Below are 19,037 nucleotides of genomic sequence, written 5' to 3' on the forward strand. Positions count from 1 at the left end.
AGGAAATTGAAACACAACCTGCATGTGCTTCATTTTTTTGTGTATTTTTCCACATGCTTTAGTAGACATTGGGTGGTACCAACAGGGTTAAATTCACTGTCCATTGAAACAAATTAAATTATATCCTTTAAATCTAATAACCTCTATATCAGGCTTGCTATAATTTTTACAGTAGTCTGCACTATAGTCTAATAGCTGTCTGAGTGTAATGCCTGTGAGGCATTTGTCCACTCACTTCTCATATCTTACATAAATAGACAGGAGATTTATAAATTTTGTAGGGAAGGAGAGATCCTTCTTATACACATAAGGCTTTATTTTGGTTAGATAAAAAGTTTTATAAACAAATCTCTCAGGCCATCAGTGTTTAATGCTGAAAAGAATATTTAATAGTCTTCACATATCTGTAATAGAATTGAAAATATTTTGGGTGGTGGGGAATGTTTCTACTGATTGGAAACCTAGAATTACATTTTCTTTTTCTTTCTTTTTYTTTTTTTTTTTTTTGGTATGACTTATAGTGTGTTTATCTACCATTTCAGTAAATGCCATAGAAAACAGTGTCTATATGCTAGTGACATTCATAAATCTGAAGTATGTGGTGTAAAATCTCATGTTTCTCAGATAAATACTGGCAAGCGGTGATATTGTCAGGTATCATGCCTATTGGAGACAGTCCTCATCAAAAGCAAAATGCAACACAACACTAGACTATCATCTCCTTATGTCAGAGTAATAATACTATTAATTCTTGCTGCTCACACTGCTTTATTTTTTTGTAGTGGTAGCCAGTAAGATTCAAGAGGTGAAGTTTGACAGATACATATTTTAAAGTCTTTCCTAAGTCCAGCTTTTTATCTCTCTTTTTTAAAAAGAAAAGGAAATAAATCTTAGGGTCAGATTCAGGTGCCCTTAAACATGACGAATAGCAGTGGTTTACAGGAACAGTCCTCTTGAATTTACTGCAACTAGCTTTTAAAATAAGTTACTAATCAGATTGAGAAAGGATTCCAGACCCTCACTGTCAATGTTAAAATTACACCCGAAACCAAGACATAAAGAAATTCACAGCTCAGAATGTCATTTCATATGTTATATATTAACAAGAACAGCAATATTTATTATTAGCTCTGAGTAACTTTGTTTTATCCAGTAAGCACCAATGGCAGGAATTACACGTAAATAACCTTAAACATTATAACCACAGTGCAGAAATTATTAAAAAAAAAGTTAATATGCTATGTTTATTGATCTTTTTTTTTTTATATCACATTTTTCTGGTTTGTCTTACAAAGAGACTCTTGCTTTTATTTTGACATTTAATATTCATTTGCTTTATTGTCACCTAATTTGACTTTTTGTAGGTTAACCAGTAAATATTATTAATAAAATAACCTTATTTTTTAACCTTGTTATTTTTGTTAACAAGCATATTTTAAAGCATTCTTCAAGTGGCTTATTTATGAAAAATAAAAGGTACTTTATATTTCAGAATATCTTTTCCTCTAAAAGTAATTTTTGTACTACATTTTGAAGTCTGATTTTTTTTTCAGAATCCTAACTGCAGTCTACAACATATTCTTAAAATAGCCAAGCAAAACAAAAACTCACACCCAAGCTTTCCCTATGGCGGAGATGTCATGCAAAACTTGTTGATGCCTGACTGATGCAGTGTGACACACTCCAAATCCAAAAAGGATTTTACACAGAAGTGCCATATCTCATATGATCCCAGTGTCTCAAACAGATAAGAATTAAGGCTACATGAACATGATGTTTAGAATATTTTTAACTTTTCTGTGCAGTTTATGACAATCTTGCTTTACAACAGTGGTATTTGACAAGAGATTAATCAAGAGACAATAAGCAGGGAATTCATGATTTGCTAATGTTTGGGTTAATGATGTCTATGTATTGTGATCCAGGAAGGAGTGTGAAGGAAGGGGTACCTGGAACGGCAGAAATTTTAACTTTTTTCCTCCCAAAGAATAATAAAAATATCACTACTTAGAAATCAACTGGACCAAGGTGTCAAGCATAAAGTTATGTGACAAGCTGTCATATGAACACTATTTCTGACATGGCTTTAGGATCCAATCAAAATTTATTTATATGCTATCATGTTAAATTACTTGCAAATAGTTCTAATGAGCATGTTTCAGAATTTTGATATTTTAAAACTCTTTCAGAAAAACCTTTTGAATGGAGATTATTTTTGGCATGGCTCTAAGTAATAAATCCCAAATGATAATCATCAAATAGGTTCAACTTTGTGTAACACTCATAAATATAGTAAAAGCAGGATGCTGTTTGACATAGTAGGGATTCTAATATGACTTTCTCAGTAGTTTCATGCTTATGCTATGCAACAAAAGAGACATTTTACATGTGATTTGAACTACTATAAATGAGTCTATGTTTGTACTAAGAAATAGTAAGTGGAGATAGAACTTTTTTTTTTGCTGTCATAGCTTTGAGACGAACTTGACTTTTCACAGGAAGTGTCAACTTCTATACACATGTAAGGGTTTTGTTTAGCACCTACATAAATCAATATTAACTATTAAGTAGTATAAGATAGTAGGAACTTTAAATAAATACAAAGTCATAAGAGCTGGACAAGGGTAAGTCCTGTTTAACAATAGAAATTGAATATATTAGAATATATTAGAGCCTGAACTTTTTAAAGTATTAAAGCTAAATAATTTAGACCAGCTGAAATATTAATCCTAAAAAGAAAAATATATAAATTATTTTCTATTTTAGGGTCTGGGCAGTAGTTGTTGTGGCAAACATCATATATATTTATATATATTTCATGGTTGTTTCATCTCCCTTTTCAGGAGAATATCAACTTCTCTTTAAAAAATCTTACCCTTTATGATTGAAAAGATGACCTTAACAATTTGCTTTCACAATGATCAGGCAAGTGAGATGACTTTCCTGAGTCTATATGAGGTTTAAAATAGTAGTAAGGGCAGATCCTTTAGTGTAAGTCAAGGACTAGTCTAGGCTGTGGTTCTTCAGCCACAGAATAAAAGATTTCTTCAGATGCCACAGTTTAGCATTTTTGCTGTAGAACTCACCATTTGGGTGAACCTGGAAATCAGTCTATTTATTTCTGTCTCCCTTATTATCCAGATCCTGATTGCAATTATGCCTTGCTCTCCAGCCTTGCCCGCTAAATATTGTTGATTTATTATGGATCCCCCTTCCATTGTGGAGTGTGCCAGTTAAGATCAGGGAATGAGAACCAGGCAGTGGAAGAAAGTTGGTGGGCTCTGCTGCGTAGGAACATGAGCAGCCAGGCCCTACGAAGCCTTAGAGATGAATAATTGAGACCAGCTGGAAGTTCCCTCCTTTCTTGGCATATACATGGGAAGGGTAAACAGGACTGCCAGAATGGCATCAGAGGAGAAGTTGTTCAGAAGTTGTAGCCAGACTTCCTAGAGAGGAAAACATCTCCTATCTAGAAACAGTCAGCATAGAAAATAATTTCTTAGACAATTTTATAATGGGGAGGCATGCAATAGTAGTGCATTCCTTTCTGTGATGGTCTGAAGGAGAGGATGTGGAAAGGTGGCATGGAAGTGCTCTGATTACTGAAAGGATGGCCTTGCTGGAAAACACGGCAGGAGGTACCTTTGCTGCTATTTGCTGTTGTAGTGGAAAGATTACTAATGCTCAGTCTAAGTTTAAAGCACTTGGCCTCTCACTTAATACACTGGTTCTTACTGGGACTGTTTTCCAATTGCAGCTAATGGTCATTGAATTACTGTCATTTACTGAGGAGAATTTATTCTAAATTCAAGATCGAATGAAAGTTGTTCAAGCAACTCTACATTCCCATCCAATTTTGCTGTCATCTACATCTGCCATTCTTTCCTTCTCTCCTGACATTTTGGTCCATTAAGTAGTTATAAATCAGTCTTCTTGCCTCCTTCATTTAGAGTACCATGATTTTGACTCCTGGTATATATTTGACTCATGGTTAAAACTACTTCCTTGTGTTTGCAAACATACGGTGTGGCAGCCTCCATTTTAAGATTGATTCACTCTTCAAATGGGTTAATGGTGCATACCACCAGATGGTGAGTCGTCAGAGGACAAGGCAGTTTCAGATTCACCTCTGGCTGTGTGTGGCTCCATTCAGAGGGGAACTTGTATTCCAGCAGGAAATTGCAATAATGCATGGACACCTGACTTTGTAGACTGAAGGGTGATTTTGCTCTTCAGAAACAATAAACATTGGGTTCACTGAACAAGAAAATGTACCAAATACTGTTTTGGAAATAAGATTGTGTAGTCCTTACCAAGCTCATGTTGGGTTGCTTAAGCTGTGCAGTAGTGGAGGAACAAAGGGAACAAAGAAACTATGGAGAGGTTGCCAGAACTCCATTGCAAAGCAATTGCCATCTTTCCACAGCCATTAGGTACAGCTGATAGCAATTTAATACTCTAAAGCAAGCTAGAAGTTGCGCTATTCCTAATGGACTTATATGATCTCATAATTGTATTGATTTTAAAATATGGATCACTGATCACTTTTTTTTTTTTTTTTTTTTTTTTTCTTTTTTTGAGTTCTAAGGTCTAGCAGAAAAAAAAAACAGTTAAGGAAACAGCAGAAAAAAAAACAGTTCAGGAAACATATAGAACTGTATTTTTTTTTTCTAGAGCAGAATGATGAAAACATATCAGACTGTGCTGTCTGCACATGCCACTGCTAACAGTCTCCTCAGCTAATTTCAGAGATAGGACTTGGATCTCAAGGCAATGGTGACAGATACACAGTCTGCTGCTGACCTAAAATGTTATCCCCAGAACACTGAGATACAAAATCACTGTTGGTTTTTGCAACATACTTTGAACGAGTTCGTATTTTAAAGATAAGCAGCTAAAAGCAATTTGGATTTAGCTGATTTCCTGTCAAGAAGTGAAAGTGTAATGAGTTAGTTTTAGTGATGTTAAGTATTAATATTTAAAACATTTAAATATATTACTGTACAGATGGCCTGATGGTTGCATGTGGCTATATTTTACTAAAATTGCCTAATATCTACATATAATCTGAAAAACAAGTTATTTAAAGAGTTAATAAATCTTCATCTTCAACTAAATGGAATTTGTATTAATTTTATTTTATTTTACTTAATTGTAATAATGTGCTCATGTTTTACTTGGGTACTTAAAGTTCAGCATATGCTTTGCTGAACTATGGCTTGATTGCAAGTATGAGAGAATATTTTATTAAATAGACAGGAAACTGATTTCATTAGTCTTCCACTGCTTTCCTGCTCATGCTGTATAGCTTAAGAGCAAGTCTTAATATCTGCTTGAGATAAATATAGCTCTTGATAGCAAAGTAGTGGATTAAATCGGGTTTTCTATGTTTGCCTGATGAGGGAGATAGCTTTTTATATTGAAAGGATACAGTCTGTGCCTTCGTTATTTGGTCCATAGTATCCTGTCTCATTACTTTAGGATTCATTAAAGAAGTCTAGGAAGAAAAAAGAAGTGGCAAATATACCAAACGACTTGAAGAAAGCAAAGGGAGCAGTCTTGCTCAGGAAATGACTGCCTGCAGCCTGTTTTCCCATGTCCTAGTGAATCTGAGGCATTTATAAGCAGTTGCCAGGCACAGGAGACTTGCGCCCTTCATCATGAGGAGATGGAGCAGCCAGTAGAGATTCCCTAGGAAATCTCAAATGGCAGCAGATACTTTGGCTCAGGCAAATGAACTGGACCCCTACGGTAATGGTTCACAAGCTCATAGTAAGCTCTTGCTGTCTCTCCCAGTTCTTCTAGTGTCTCTGTGAGGGGGGTCGTCTGCACCGTCTGGACTGCCTGTCTCCTCCACATCAGTCAGATTCTTGCTCACACAGAAGCCAGACTGATGGATGGCATCTCTACAAGGCTGCCTTCTCCACAGCATGGGAGCTGCTTTCCTCATGGAGGGAATTGACTGCACGGACTTAAGCAGTGTCATGTGTGAGATCCAGTCTTGAGGACTCAGGTGTATACAAAAGAACTGCAGCAGTTTCTGAAAAGGAGCCTGAATCCTATTATAAATCTGGTTTATTTTTGTGATTTTTTTTTTCCTCACAAAAAGCTGTTATGCCATTTTCATAAGCTGCTCAGGAGTTAACTAAAGAAATTAAATATGGAGATGAAAAGGATTAGTTACAGAGGATGTGGAAAGGATGTTCATAAGTGTGTCAATTACTTAATTACAAATTCTGTTACAATATGAACGGATAGTTATGTGTTCAGAATTTTACGAAGAAGATACTATTTTGACAAATGCCACAGTATCTTATAAAATTGTGAATACAAAAACATAGTGAGATTGATTACAAAAAAATATTTTTTCCCAATAAAATAAAAGCTAGCTTTAGTACTTTAGTACTTAACCTCCTTCCTGTAGATTTAACAAATGTATGGTATGCAACAGATAGAATAAAGGAAGTATTTAAGCATTCTTAAATTATAGGTATTAAGAGAAGAAAAATCTTTGTATATGCGTAAAGTATTTATGTGTTTTTTTCTTGTAAATATATATTAAATTAGATTTAGTATACATGATTATCTTGATGAAATTTGCCATTTTTATGAGCTCTAACCATACTCACACAAAGACCTGTATTAAGAAGTCTTTTATAAATTTAATAGCATATCATGCAGCTATTTAATGACATTTTCATATTCTAGCTGCTCGTTGAATATTTGCTCCCTATTGCCTTTCATAGCTCATATTGTCAACAGCATGTTTTCTGTAAGTCAAATTGTTTTTATATGCAGAACACAGAATGCAGAATTCTGTATTTTAGAAGAAAATATAAGCAAGACTCACAGTAGGATTTTTCAAAGTATTTAATTAAGTGGAAGAGTCATTTGAACAGGATTGTTTTCAGGTAAAAAAACCTGATTTTACTAATAGGAGTGCAAAAGACTAAAACTTTTGAAGTATATAATAAAAAAACAAAGAAACTATGAACTGGCTCCCACAACTATTTGCTGAACATACAGACTATTTTTAGTGAAAATTTCTGAACAGTTTTCTTAGCTTTAGAAAAGATTTGCTTTGCCTAATAGCAGTTGTAATAGGATAAGTGTGCTGTGCCATTTTGTTTTAATTAAGAGATATTTTTCTCACCTCTTCCCTTGAATTAGCTTTTCTGGCTCCTGCTGACCTACTTTGTCTGTGTTACTTCAGCATTTGATGATCACATCACAGTGATTATCTGCCAAGTAAAATGGAAGATACGGAAATTTTCTAAATCCCTGAAGTCTGCTGTTACAAATGCCATCCTATCATAGTCCTCTTGAATGGAGTCACTCTAGTCAGAGCTGCTCCTTACAGAGCACGAGGCAGCAGCAGAAATGGATATTTTTCATGAAAATCCCTTAAGGTCATAAAATGCCTAAGATTTTTGATCTGGTATTTTGAGGTGAGTATGCAGAGTGTATATATATGTATATATAAAAATCAAAATGAGTAAATATTGGTGGTAGGTCTTTTTTACTTCATTTTTCCCAAAGAATAATTTGGGTGTGTCTCGCAATTAAAGGCTACTGTTTCCTTCTGATAGAAAAAAATCCTGCCATTTGATTTATTCTGAATAAATCTGACATATCTCCTCACACAGCTTACATGCATACAGTATCAGACATTTCTGGAAATATGGTGAAATTTGATCTTTTAAGTTTGGCTTGTTTGCTCAGCTTTGCAATGCTAGTGACTCTGAATTAGAGCCTTGGTGTTTCCTGACTCTGGTGTGAGTGAGCAGTGGAACTAGAGCAGAAATATGAAAGGATTCTCTCCTGTCTTGTGCAGAGCATCACAGTAAATCACAGAACTGCAATCTCTATCCTGAACTCATGGGATATCTCTATCATGGTCTCCTGGAAGTAGATAGTGTTATAGGAAGGGACAGTTGGGTGGAAAGCAACTGCTTGGTTGAACACAAGCACACAACAGATAATTGGGTATGAAAAGGAGTGGAGTGGTGAGCGGATGCATGTAATCTCTGAATGTTCATGAGTTTGGAGAGCCATTGTGTGACTCCTGCCATTGTCCTTGGGGCAGGAGGTTTCCACACTGAACATTACTGCTGTGTAGCCGAAGCTTTATAACAAAACTCTAAATTAATGACATGTAACAGAACAATCCACTTAATTTGTAATGTATGGCATTTCTACATAATGTGCTCGGTATTTAGTCAAGAAAGACAATGCGCAAAATCAATATCCATGTAATAAGCTGAAAAATGTCACTAAGCCTGACATTCTCTTGACTCTGTTGGCACTGACACAATACTTTGCTCAACAAGAATTCATATTGAATGCTTTTATGTATTCCTGAATAATTAATTTGCACAGATTGGTATATTGCTTTCTATCTGAAGGCAGTGAATATGTTATAAAAACTGCAGCCTGCCACTTAAATTACCAATTCTTTAAAATACTGAATTACAAATATATTACTGCTTTATAATGTAGGGCTATTTCATGAATGCCATTAGTACATTCTGTTCTTCTGTTGAGTTACATGACTCAATGACAATCCTATTTAGTCTAGGAATTTTGTGCATCACCCAGTAAAATATTAAAAAGCTTTTAACTATTAAATGATATTTTTGTATACACAGCATGTAAAGTATGTCATGCTGTGCACTAAGTAAATTCTATCACCATTTTTGCAAGTAGAAATCTTTAAAATAAATAATAGATTGATTTATACATCTTTTTGTAGCACCTATTTAGCACAATGGTTCAGTTAATCAGAAGAAAGAAAGGATATTTTCTAGGAATGCTATATTTACTGAAGATAAAAGACTAGTAACTGTGTTACAAGTTTTTAAAATACCTTTAAAAGATACACAACAAGAAACTGGGAGGCAGTGAAGAGACTAATTAGCAGTGGTTTCCTTTTAAATAATATATCATTGGTGATTTGAAGAAAATACATTCAGATGGAAGTCAGCATGTAGAAGTGATTGTACCTGTAATTGTGTTTAATTTAGTCATGACATTGACAGTTTATTTCTTAGTAAAATAAATTAAAAATATTTCACTTCATTCATTTAAATCTGCATAGATAAATAGATAAATCATGGTCCAAGGTTAACCAGCCTCTGCATTGTTAACTGTAGAAAGGTCTCGTATATAAAAGATATGTGAAAGATTTTTAGTGAACATTTCCTTCCTTTATCTCTTTTTTAACTTTAGGCTTAATTTAGACATGTAGACATGAGTGAGTGACGGGGAACACAGAATCAGTTATTTTGATATTTGATATCTTACATTTTTCCGATTCAATCAATAACTTGAGCTGTGATTATGATGCAGTGAAAGTGCCCACCTCTTTTGATATGAATGTCTTAAATTGCAAAAACATGTTGGATGGGATCAGTCACAACTGTTATACTAATTTCAAACAGTTACTCTGTTTTATAGTACAAATTTTATTCATTCTTGGAGTCAACTATTTGAAATATATCTTTGTAATTTTAATTTATACATCTTTGTCTAGTATATATGAATCATTTTAGTTTATATGAATCATTTTTGAGTGTGTATTTTTAATGTTTTCAGCTGTTTCTCAAAATGAAATAATTGCTACAGTGTGATTTATGTATTTTCATATATTTTGTAATATATTTTCTATGTAAATGAGTACTTTGTGTTTGATAAATTTACTAAAGATCTGTACTGATTATACAGTAGTTTCAGTGAGAGCAAACGCATACCTATAGCTGGAGCTGCTGCTTCAGCTATCAAACTAATGGGACAGTAATGGAACACTTACTAACAAAATTAATGGGCTGCATTCTTTTCCTTGTCACTAGATCTGTATGGCTCCATTAAGTCTGATTTGTTCAGGGAAGAGTGGAAAGAATGATGATGCTGCTAGTATTTTGCCATATAATTGAAAGGACTCAATCACTTTTTTTTTTTTTTTATAACATTCATGAGTGAGTTAGCATCTTGTTATGCCAAACTTCAGCAAGCTGATAGATGTCAAACAAAATCTGTTGCGGTATGGTTTTATACAAAAATAATGTATTGATTCTCATCTTTGTGTGACTGTTACACTCATAAAAGAAAGAGGTCAAGGATATTTGCTTCTTCTGCCTTTGTTCATTATCCTAGATATTTCTACTAGAGGAAGTGGTTTCTGTGGGATTTTACAGTAATCCGCAGGATTTTATTTTTATTGAGCCTTTTTCCTGCCACTGTGCTTGATAGTAGTTGTTTCAAAGTTCAACCATGTACAGAAAATGAAATGTAATAGCAATCATGTTTACTTTCTATTAAAGTATGGATTTTTTGAAGAGACTAATTTACTGGGAGAATTCTCTGTAAGACTGTTTTACACCTACAATCTAATATCAAAACCCAGTTTAACAACCTTTCTTAAAGACTAACACTCTAATTTGACACAGATATCTATCCCCTGCAATATATTTTTCTTAATATTGTAGCCGAAATGCTGCATAGTTGCATAAGTGTTTCTATTCTGAGATTTTGTTTGAGATATGAGAAGTGAAATATTCTAGAGCCCTCTTTCTTTCCTTTCTCATTAGCCTGGTCTCTTTCAACTCCATTTTCAAACTCCAAACAAATCTGCATTCCCTGCTTTTCAGAACTGGATTAGAGCAAGCTACTAATTGATTAATAGGATATAGGTAGCATGGCTGTGAACTATTGTATCAGGAAGCATTTGTTAAAACTATATGTCTGCTTAAGTAGGGACAACTTTAAATCATCCAGGTTTTTTACATATTGGGACATTTTTCACTTAGTGTTTATGGTCACCCTGAAGAATCTGTGTGAGTAGTAAAAATATCTAGGTGGCACTATGTGATCTGAATAGACCTCTTGAACAGTTAAACTGCTACGGAGCCCCGCTCTGCTTCCCAAATGAAGTTGCAATATGAAATAGAAAATTTTAAATACAACTAATACTCCTTCATGCTGGACATGTAAAAGACTGTACATAAATAAAGCTTCACTGCTAACTTGCATATAAGCAAAAGGAGCATAATAAGAATATGCTACTTTAGAGAGAAAGAAAGCATGATTTGAAACTCCATGATTGATCTTACTGTTTTCTCTCTTCTGGGTTTGAGACAACTGTAATTTTTGTGTTTGTGTGTTTATTATTGTCCCATTTGGAATGCCTGTGGGATATCGGTAGAATATAACTTGACTTGAGAGATTTAAAGCAGAAGTGACTCCTCAAAACCAAAGGTTGATGTATGCCTTAGAGTCTTGATTTTCTCATAATTGATGATGGCATTTCTACTATTCACATGGAGTCTGTGGCACTTCTCATTTGGTGCTCTTTCTTTCTCTTATGTTAGGCTGCTACTGTTCTGCAATGGCCTTTTAGAGTCTTTGCCCAATATAAACATCTATTACGAAGACTAAGCAACAAAACACAAATGAATATAGATTTTTTTCCAGGCTTAAACATGATAAAACAAGATCATTTTCAGAGAGTAGTTTAAAGTAGCATTTATTTATTCTGAAGTAGTGTATTTGTATTCAAGTACTTGCTCAAGTACACCTCCAGAGACGGTCGTTGTCTAGCTCCAATGTTAAGGATTGCTGCAGTGCTTTAAATGATTTGCTTATTATTATCTTCCTGTGACAGATCTAGATATTCCAAGATTTCTCTATACCCTGTAATCTGATTGTTATCGGATCTACTGACATGAAGATTTAAATGTTTCATTTAGTTTTTGTGCTTTCATCAAAATAACAAAGTTAAATTGAAGTAACACTCTGTCCCCCAACCAAAACACTTCATGAGGAAATAATAAAATTGTCTATTTAACTTTCTGTTTCTGATTTAAGAAGCAGAAGAAACGGTACAACTAGAATGTATTTATTATGTATTCCACCAAAACCTCCTCTTACGTGTAGGGAAAATCAGAAAAGAAACCTTAATGAAAAAAAAAAACCTTTGCATTTTGTGCACCACATCTGAGATTTTTTTGCAATGGCATAATGTTGCAGTCAAAGAGAGCAAAGAGAGAGAGAGGTACCTGATATGGGGAAACAATAATTAATTGTTAGAGAAATTAATATCTTAACAGTCTAATAAAAATATACTAAGCAAGTTGTTGCTGTGCTTACTCCAGTCCAATTAAACTAACATTCATATTCTGAATAATCAAGCTAATAAATAACAGAGCTCATGAATAACATATTTTAAAAGATGTTATAAAGTTTTTGATATCTACCCATTTATCATTATTTTTCCCTTTTTATGTGCTAAGGTAGGCAGCATCCTCCTCAAAAAAAGGGGAAAGTGTTTTTTCATCCTTCCAAAACCTTCTCCAGGAGGACTGTGATACTGATGGCTTTGTCTTTCTCATCCTCACTTTCCCTTGAGGTTATTAATACATTTTCTGTTCTTTCTTCACTGACCAGCATCTCTGTTCTATGTATTCAGTATATGGTTTGCTTTACAGATACTAGGTATATCACTAGGTATAGCACATATCTAGAAACTTGTTCTTTGTTCTACTTGTTTGCCTTAAAACTTTTTTTTTTCCAGCTGGGACTATATTGCCCTAAACCACATTATTACATTAAGGCCATAAATATTTCATTCTACAGAGAATTACTTGTTACTACTATATAAAACTATAAACTATATAAAAGCTATGGTTATACCAAAAGATGATACAAATACAGGCAAAAGTAAAACAAAATGAAAATAGCCACCTGGTTATTAGAAAAAAAAATACCATTGCAACTAAACAAGCTAAGGCAAAGCTGCAGGTAATTATACTCAGGTATAAAATGTAGTCAGGGTATATTCAGTGATGATGTTCAGCCTTGTTTTAATGTTGTCATAGAATTCAAAGTCCTCTCTGCTCAAGATAGAGCCAAATCACCAAAGCTTCAAGGAGAAAAGAAGCAAAAGCCTAAGAGCAAAAGTGCTCTTAATGTAAAATCAAGAAAAAGCAACAGAGAATTACGAAGGGGTGGTAGCTGAATGCAGAGGCTTGGATAGTTTACATATCTTGAAGAACCTGAAAAAAAAAAATAGTTAGAGCCTCATCCTTCTCTATAAAAACACTCTTTTCCTTCCCTTGGAATCTGGACTTAGGCCTGGATTTCCTTGGAAATTTTGGGATGCACCACTGCATAGTTGCACACAGATTATCATGTAGTTTCAGTGCTGCTCTGTCCATTGCAATTGAGGAACTGAAAAGCATTATGCTAGCTGACAGCCAGGAAAAGGTGAAGAGTACAGTCAAATGAGCATTAAAATTATTTATTTTGGAATTATTAGTAGAATAAGCCTCTAATAGAGGTGCAATTATCTCAACCCTAATGGATAGAAGGAGCAAGACAGTTGCAGATAGTGTTATCAAGTTTAAGCTTATCTTTTCCTAATGCAGCTCCCAAACTAATCAGTTTCCATGCAATTAGCATATCGACAACAAGCAAACTTGCAGGAAATACACTTTTATCACAGTAGCAGTATCAAAACACTATTAATCATTCAAAACCTGTTTTGTAGATAAAATTGCTATGTTAACACAACGACTTCTCAGTTGGGCAATTAAATATTTGAAGTTAAAAAAAAACAAAAAAGGAAAGAATGCCTTAACAGCTCAGGTTAAAGACAATAATAATAATAATAATAATTCAATTCAGTATAGCACCTGTTGTTGCTGCTGCAAAAACAATAAAGAGATCATATGTATCAATAAGAAGGATCTGTTTCTGGCATCTCTTGCTGTAAATGAAAGATGGTCTGCAAGAAATGTATACTTATGGACAATTTTTCTTTTAGTCAAAACAATGTTTCAAGAGAATAATTTTATTTTATTAGCTAAATAAAGTAAATAATGGCGGTAAGTATGGGAATTGATGAAATTTCTTTTTAAAAAGAATTATTTTGTTATTTCACCTTTGCTAGAAGAAGTCGATTCTCTCATTTTATCCACTGCCAGTATCTAGGCTTGATGAGTGAAAACCCATTAACAAAGGCAGCTTATACTCTATGAACAATTCTGTTCTTCCTCGGTGAAATTCATGGCTGCTGTAGTAACTGCAGAATAACAATAGACAATTTGCAAAAGTTGCTAAGGTTCTTTGAAGAAGTCACAGATCAAGGTGCCTTTAAAGTGAGCATTAAAGTTATTTTAAAAGAAGCACTATGGAATCACTGTCATTTGTTATCTAGTAAAGCCTTCCATAACCCAACAATACCCATTTTTCCTTTTTAGCACTAGTCATGTTGTCTTGCAACTCAGGTTTATAGGGAAGATATTTCTTTCTTAGTCTTAAATCAGATGATGGTCAGTAGAAGTAATCCTCCAGGCAAAATTATTCCCAGGCTGAGCTTCAAATAAGTTTGGATTCATTTATTATATTCTCAGTATATGTTCATACATTCTCCTGACACCAGTAGCAAGCAACGCACTGAGAAAAACATAGAGCTTTGAAAATGAGATATTATTTGTGTTTGACAGTATTTTAGTATATTTCTCTGTATTAATACTATTAGGTTTAATATTCATCAGTGAAGTTTGGTCACCAGCCTATTATGTTATATTCTTGGAGTGATAATATTATATTTGCAGACCACTTTATGGGAAAATTAAGATACTGGATATTGTGCATTCTGTAAGTAACCAACAAACTATCTAGAAGTATGGCAAGACTTTAGAAAATGATTAGATAATTCCTGGCAAAGTGGACTTGTCATTTAGCAGCTTGGATTCAATTGTCAATTGCTTAAATGTTAAAAAGAAACATGAAATGAATCTAAGGAGTCTCGTGATACCTGCAATCAAGCAGGTGAAATGTGATATTATGCTGAAATTTCAGTGTGATCTGATTCTTTCAGATATACTGGGTTATTAAATAACCAAATTATATTCAAATAATTCAGCATCTGCTTCATCAAACTACAGAGTATGGAATTAGATATAGACCACTTCAACTTCACTGATTTCATTATGTAGTGGAGAGAGACTAGTGAATATACATTAATCCTATGAAATTAAATCAAGAAAATGAGCTGAAGATATTCCTAGGGGCATGTTTGGTGTCTATCTGCATAAAATGCTGAATTACCTGCTTACTGAGATAACTTTTTTTTCTTTCTTTTTTTTTGTGATGGGAAATGTAAGAGAAGAACTGAGTTACGTACAATTTTAAGCTGGAATATACAGGTTCAAACCAGAACTCCTCTAACTTCTGGCTCTGACAGCAGCTAATGGCAGATTCTTAAAAACAAAGCAAGTGCATGATTTTTCCCTCTCACCCCTCTTTCGTCTCCACATTAGGAGAGTAATCTGGAATGTAGAGATTACACTGTTATATATGTTTAATTATATATGATGTACTTTCTTCCACTATTAAAGCTAGTTGGTGAACTGCCAGAGCCTGAACCACAGGCCTACGTCAGGGTTGACTTATAGCTGAATATGGCTTTGCTTTTGTAGAAATACACAGAACTCTCCTGTAAATTGCTTCTGCTAACCTCATGTAGGCTTATAAATTTGTAACTCTTGTAGGCTCCCAGACAAGTGTTTTTGACCTTGAAGAGAACTTCACCATCTGAAGCCGGGGCTCTGACCAGGTCCTGGTGCTAGATCATAAGGAAAGGAGGACATACCAGATATTACCGCTAACAAAGACAATGCAAGTTTTGCTGATTTGGTTTTATAAAAGCTGGACCCTCTTACAGCAGCTTGGGAGGCCTCATTTATGGGTGGATGCACTGCGTAAGACCTCCCAATTGCTGGGAAGGTTCTCCAAATCCTTGCTGCAACAGGGGTTCCCCAGCAACTGTGGATCTGGAGGATGGTAATGTATTCAGGCAAGTGGTGATGGATCCTTTTCTTAATCACTATTCTCTTTCTCATATAGCAGTGGTTAAGTACATTATCTTGCTTATTTGTCCGTAGTTAAAACCTGGTGCATAGTAAGCTTATTGTTTCATTAAGTATATCATTTCATTTCTGTATTATTTGATATTAATAATAAACATGACTGTTCTTTCCCTTGGTGTCTGGTTATTTCTGCGGCCTCCCATCAATTGACCGAACAGTTGGTTATTCTATTATGGTTTCCATGGTATCCAGTCTTATTGACGCAATTATGCACACTCTGAAGAAGCATTTCCTCCTTCTTTGTTTTAAAAGTTCATTTGATATTTCCTCATTCTTCCTTTTGAGGTCTAATGATGTAATATGTCTATACATTTTTTCCCTATTCTGTTTATGATTTCTTAGACTTCTGAACCCATTGTTTTCTCTTAGTAATTTAGTGTTTTCACAGATAAAAAAGACATCCAATACTTCTAAGCATGGTTTTGTCCTGTTTGGGACTTTCCTGTTGGCACAGTTTATAGAAAAATTATTTCTATTGTCATTTAAGATGCAGAGGTTTATTCTGCAGATATTTCAAGCTGAATGAGATCAGCTCCATGTCAATTTTCTTTATTTCAGGTTTAAATATGGGCATTGAGGGCTTATTTTTATCAGCAAATCAGAGTGTTCTATTTTCAGAAAATGCTTTAGAAATGCTTTTCTATTCAGCTCCACTTATAAGTGATATAGTTGTTAGCAATATCAGCATTAACTTTAATTTACTGAAGCAAAATATCATGAATTAATAATAAGATGATAAAACATTTTTTCAGAGCATATGAATGAAATGGAAGTACTCCCAGAATTACAAAAGTCTTTGATTTGTAGGTGTGTTTCACTAAATAATTTTGCATGAAATGCAGCTTCAACCTGACAAAATATTTATGATTCACAGTCATTACCATTGTTGCTTGGGGACAAAATGGAATTTTAAAAAATAGAGAGATAAATGGAGAGCACAGCATATTTAAGAAAAGTCAATATCCTTGTGTGGTTAGTGTACCCGCCTGAAATCTGAGAGAGACAGGTTCTGTTTGACTTATTCAGAATAGATACTTGAACTATGCTCTGCCATACTCCTAAGTAATCTCTTTTCTGTAAGCAGTCACCATTGATATAAAATACGTCATATTTTTGGCCAGTTGAACCTGAAAAAGAAACATACCTGGCTAATGCTTTTTATAACTAGTGCATTTCAGCACTGGCATTTTAGGTTTGATGAAACATTTTATGAAGAAAACACTGTCTCATAGAAGCAGTCTTCCCCCCCCCCCCCCTTATAGCCTGCATCAAAATGTTGTTAACTGTTTGCATGCACTATCTTATCATTCTAGTTAATTTGCAGTATTCAGTAATTTCCCTGGTTTATGTTTTGCATACAGGTTTCTCTTGGACTACTCCATGCTCGTGCCACCCATATCCTCTGGCCTCCAAAACGCTGGCAGAAGTTACAGCCAGTGCTACCTCCAGAACGCAAACCCCTTCAGAGAGAGCAAGAATAACTGAAATATTAAAGTGAAAAAACACTAAAGTGAAATTTAACTGGAAGAGTTGCAGCGATTATAACATCACAAATAAGAGTTTTGTCAAGTGTGCTAAAACATCAGATACCATCTAAACACATGCATACAATATATTTGCATTAAAATATTACCTTAAATGTAAAGTCTTTTAAAATCTTTAACATGAATACATTGTGCATTCTTTCAGTTTGAAATAATTATTTGCTAGTTGTAGAAGAATTGAATATTCAATTTTTTCCAAGAGTGAAAAAAACATTATTTGTTGTATCTGTACTTGTGCTTTTAAAAATCTTAAATAAAATGTTTTAATCTTTTACATTTAGCTCACTTCTTTAGCAACAGAATAAATCATTATTACTGTTGATTTCATATGAAGAAATAAACATTTACACATGATTTACTTTGGATTGTCTAATTTCTAATACTGAAGAATCAATATTTTTAAAGCTGAAAAAATAATCATACAATATTTCATTACTTTTTTTCATGAGTTCTTTTTAAAATGCAGCTTGTGTTTATTATTTAACTGAATACATATTGCTTCTAATCTTTCAGTGGTGTTTTATGTAAACATTCCTTGTACGTTTTGTTGAAGTAGATATTTAACCAAAATACAGATTATATTACAGCATCTGAACAAAATCTTTCGTTCATTTTACAACTATAGTAAATCAATTTTAGTATCGATTGGCACATTTTTAGAAAATATGTCATTAATACTATAAATACTATAACATTTATACTATAAATATGCAATTAATGTAAGCAGAATCGATGAATGTGCAGTAAATCTTCTGCACCATTCTAAGTGAAAAAACTTAAAGAATTACACATTTTCAGCTGCAGATTAGTATAAAAGTTTATTATACCCAATTGGAATTGGGTAATTCCAATTACCCAAAAGTTTATTTGGGTAATTGGAAAATTACCCAAACTTTCCTTCAGATAGCATAATACCTGAAAAATTCAACAAATTGCACAAAATATTTTTAAATATTTCAGCTAAAATCATTCCATTATAAGAACTTCAGACAAGAAAAAAAAATAAGTGTATATGTCTTGGAAGGCACAAGCTAGCTAAATTGCATCATTATATAATAGGTCTAATCACTGCAAAAACTACTACTGTATAGTCACCTTCTTAAGTGCCGTAGAACTGTATATTCACTGTATAGATATCCCATGATCTTTTCCTGGGCCAAAATACACTTTCACTGCCCTCTCAACTCTCTTTAGTTAAAACTAATGCAGTTTCTCTGAAAATTCTCAAGTATTTTGATTCATGTACAGTGACTGAGCACAGATGTTAGAAATCGTTTTTTAACCTCAATATTAATTAAGGGAACTGAAATGAGTTCAAGAAGTTTAGTACATTTGTAATTAATTTTGGTGACAAAGTCACAAATATGCATCCATGAGAAAGGCAGGGTCTTAGATACTGCCACAGCTGCCAGTTCCTGCACAGACACACACACACACACGCTTGTTCAAACAGGTCTCTCGCTCAACCCCACACCTCATGGTGTCTGCAGAAGACCACAGGTCCCTCCAGTGGCCACTTCTTTCCCACACGTGCACGCGTACACACACACACACACACATACAC

The 19,037-nt window shown here is 34.0% G+C and overlaps 1 protein-coding gene across 2 annotated transcripts in view; it reads left to right on the forward strand.

Annotated features, from left to right (window-relative positions):
- The window catches only part of IMMP2L (inner mitochondrial membrane peptidase subunit 2), a 431,091-nt gene extending 413,402 nt beyond the window's left edge, over positions 1 to 17,689 (forward strand). For both annotated transcript variants that reach the window (XM_026039281.1, XM_026039282.1), the window contains exon 6: positions 17,291 to 17,689. In XM_026039281.1, coding sequence (XP_025895066.1) covers positions 17,291 to 17,410 — 120 coding nt within the window. In that variant the 3' untranslated portion in view covers positions 17,411 to 17,689. The remainder of the gene's footprint in view (positions 1 to 17,290) is intronic.
- Positions 17,690 to 19,037: the final 1,348 nt, after the last annotated feature.

Source organism: Nothoprocta perdicaria, unplaced genomic scaffold (genome assembly GCF_003342845.1).
Source record: "Nothoprocta perdicaria isolate Ctin4 unplaced genomic scaffold, notPer1 scaffold_227, whole genome shotgun sequence".
Lineage (NCBI taxonomy): Eukaryota > Metazoa > Chordata > Aves > Tinamiformes > Tinamidae > Nothoprocta > Nothoprocta perdicaria.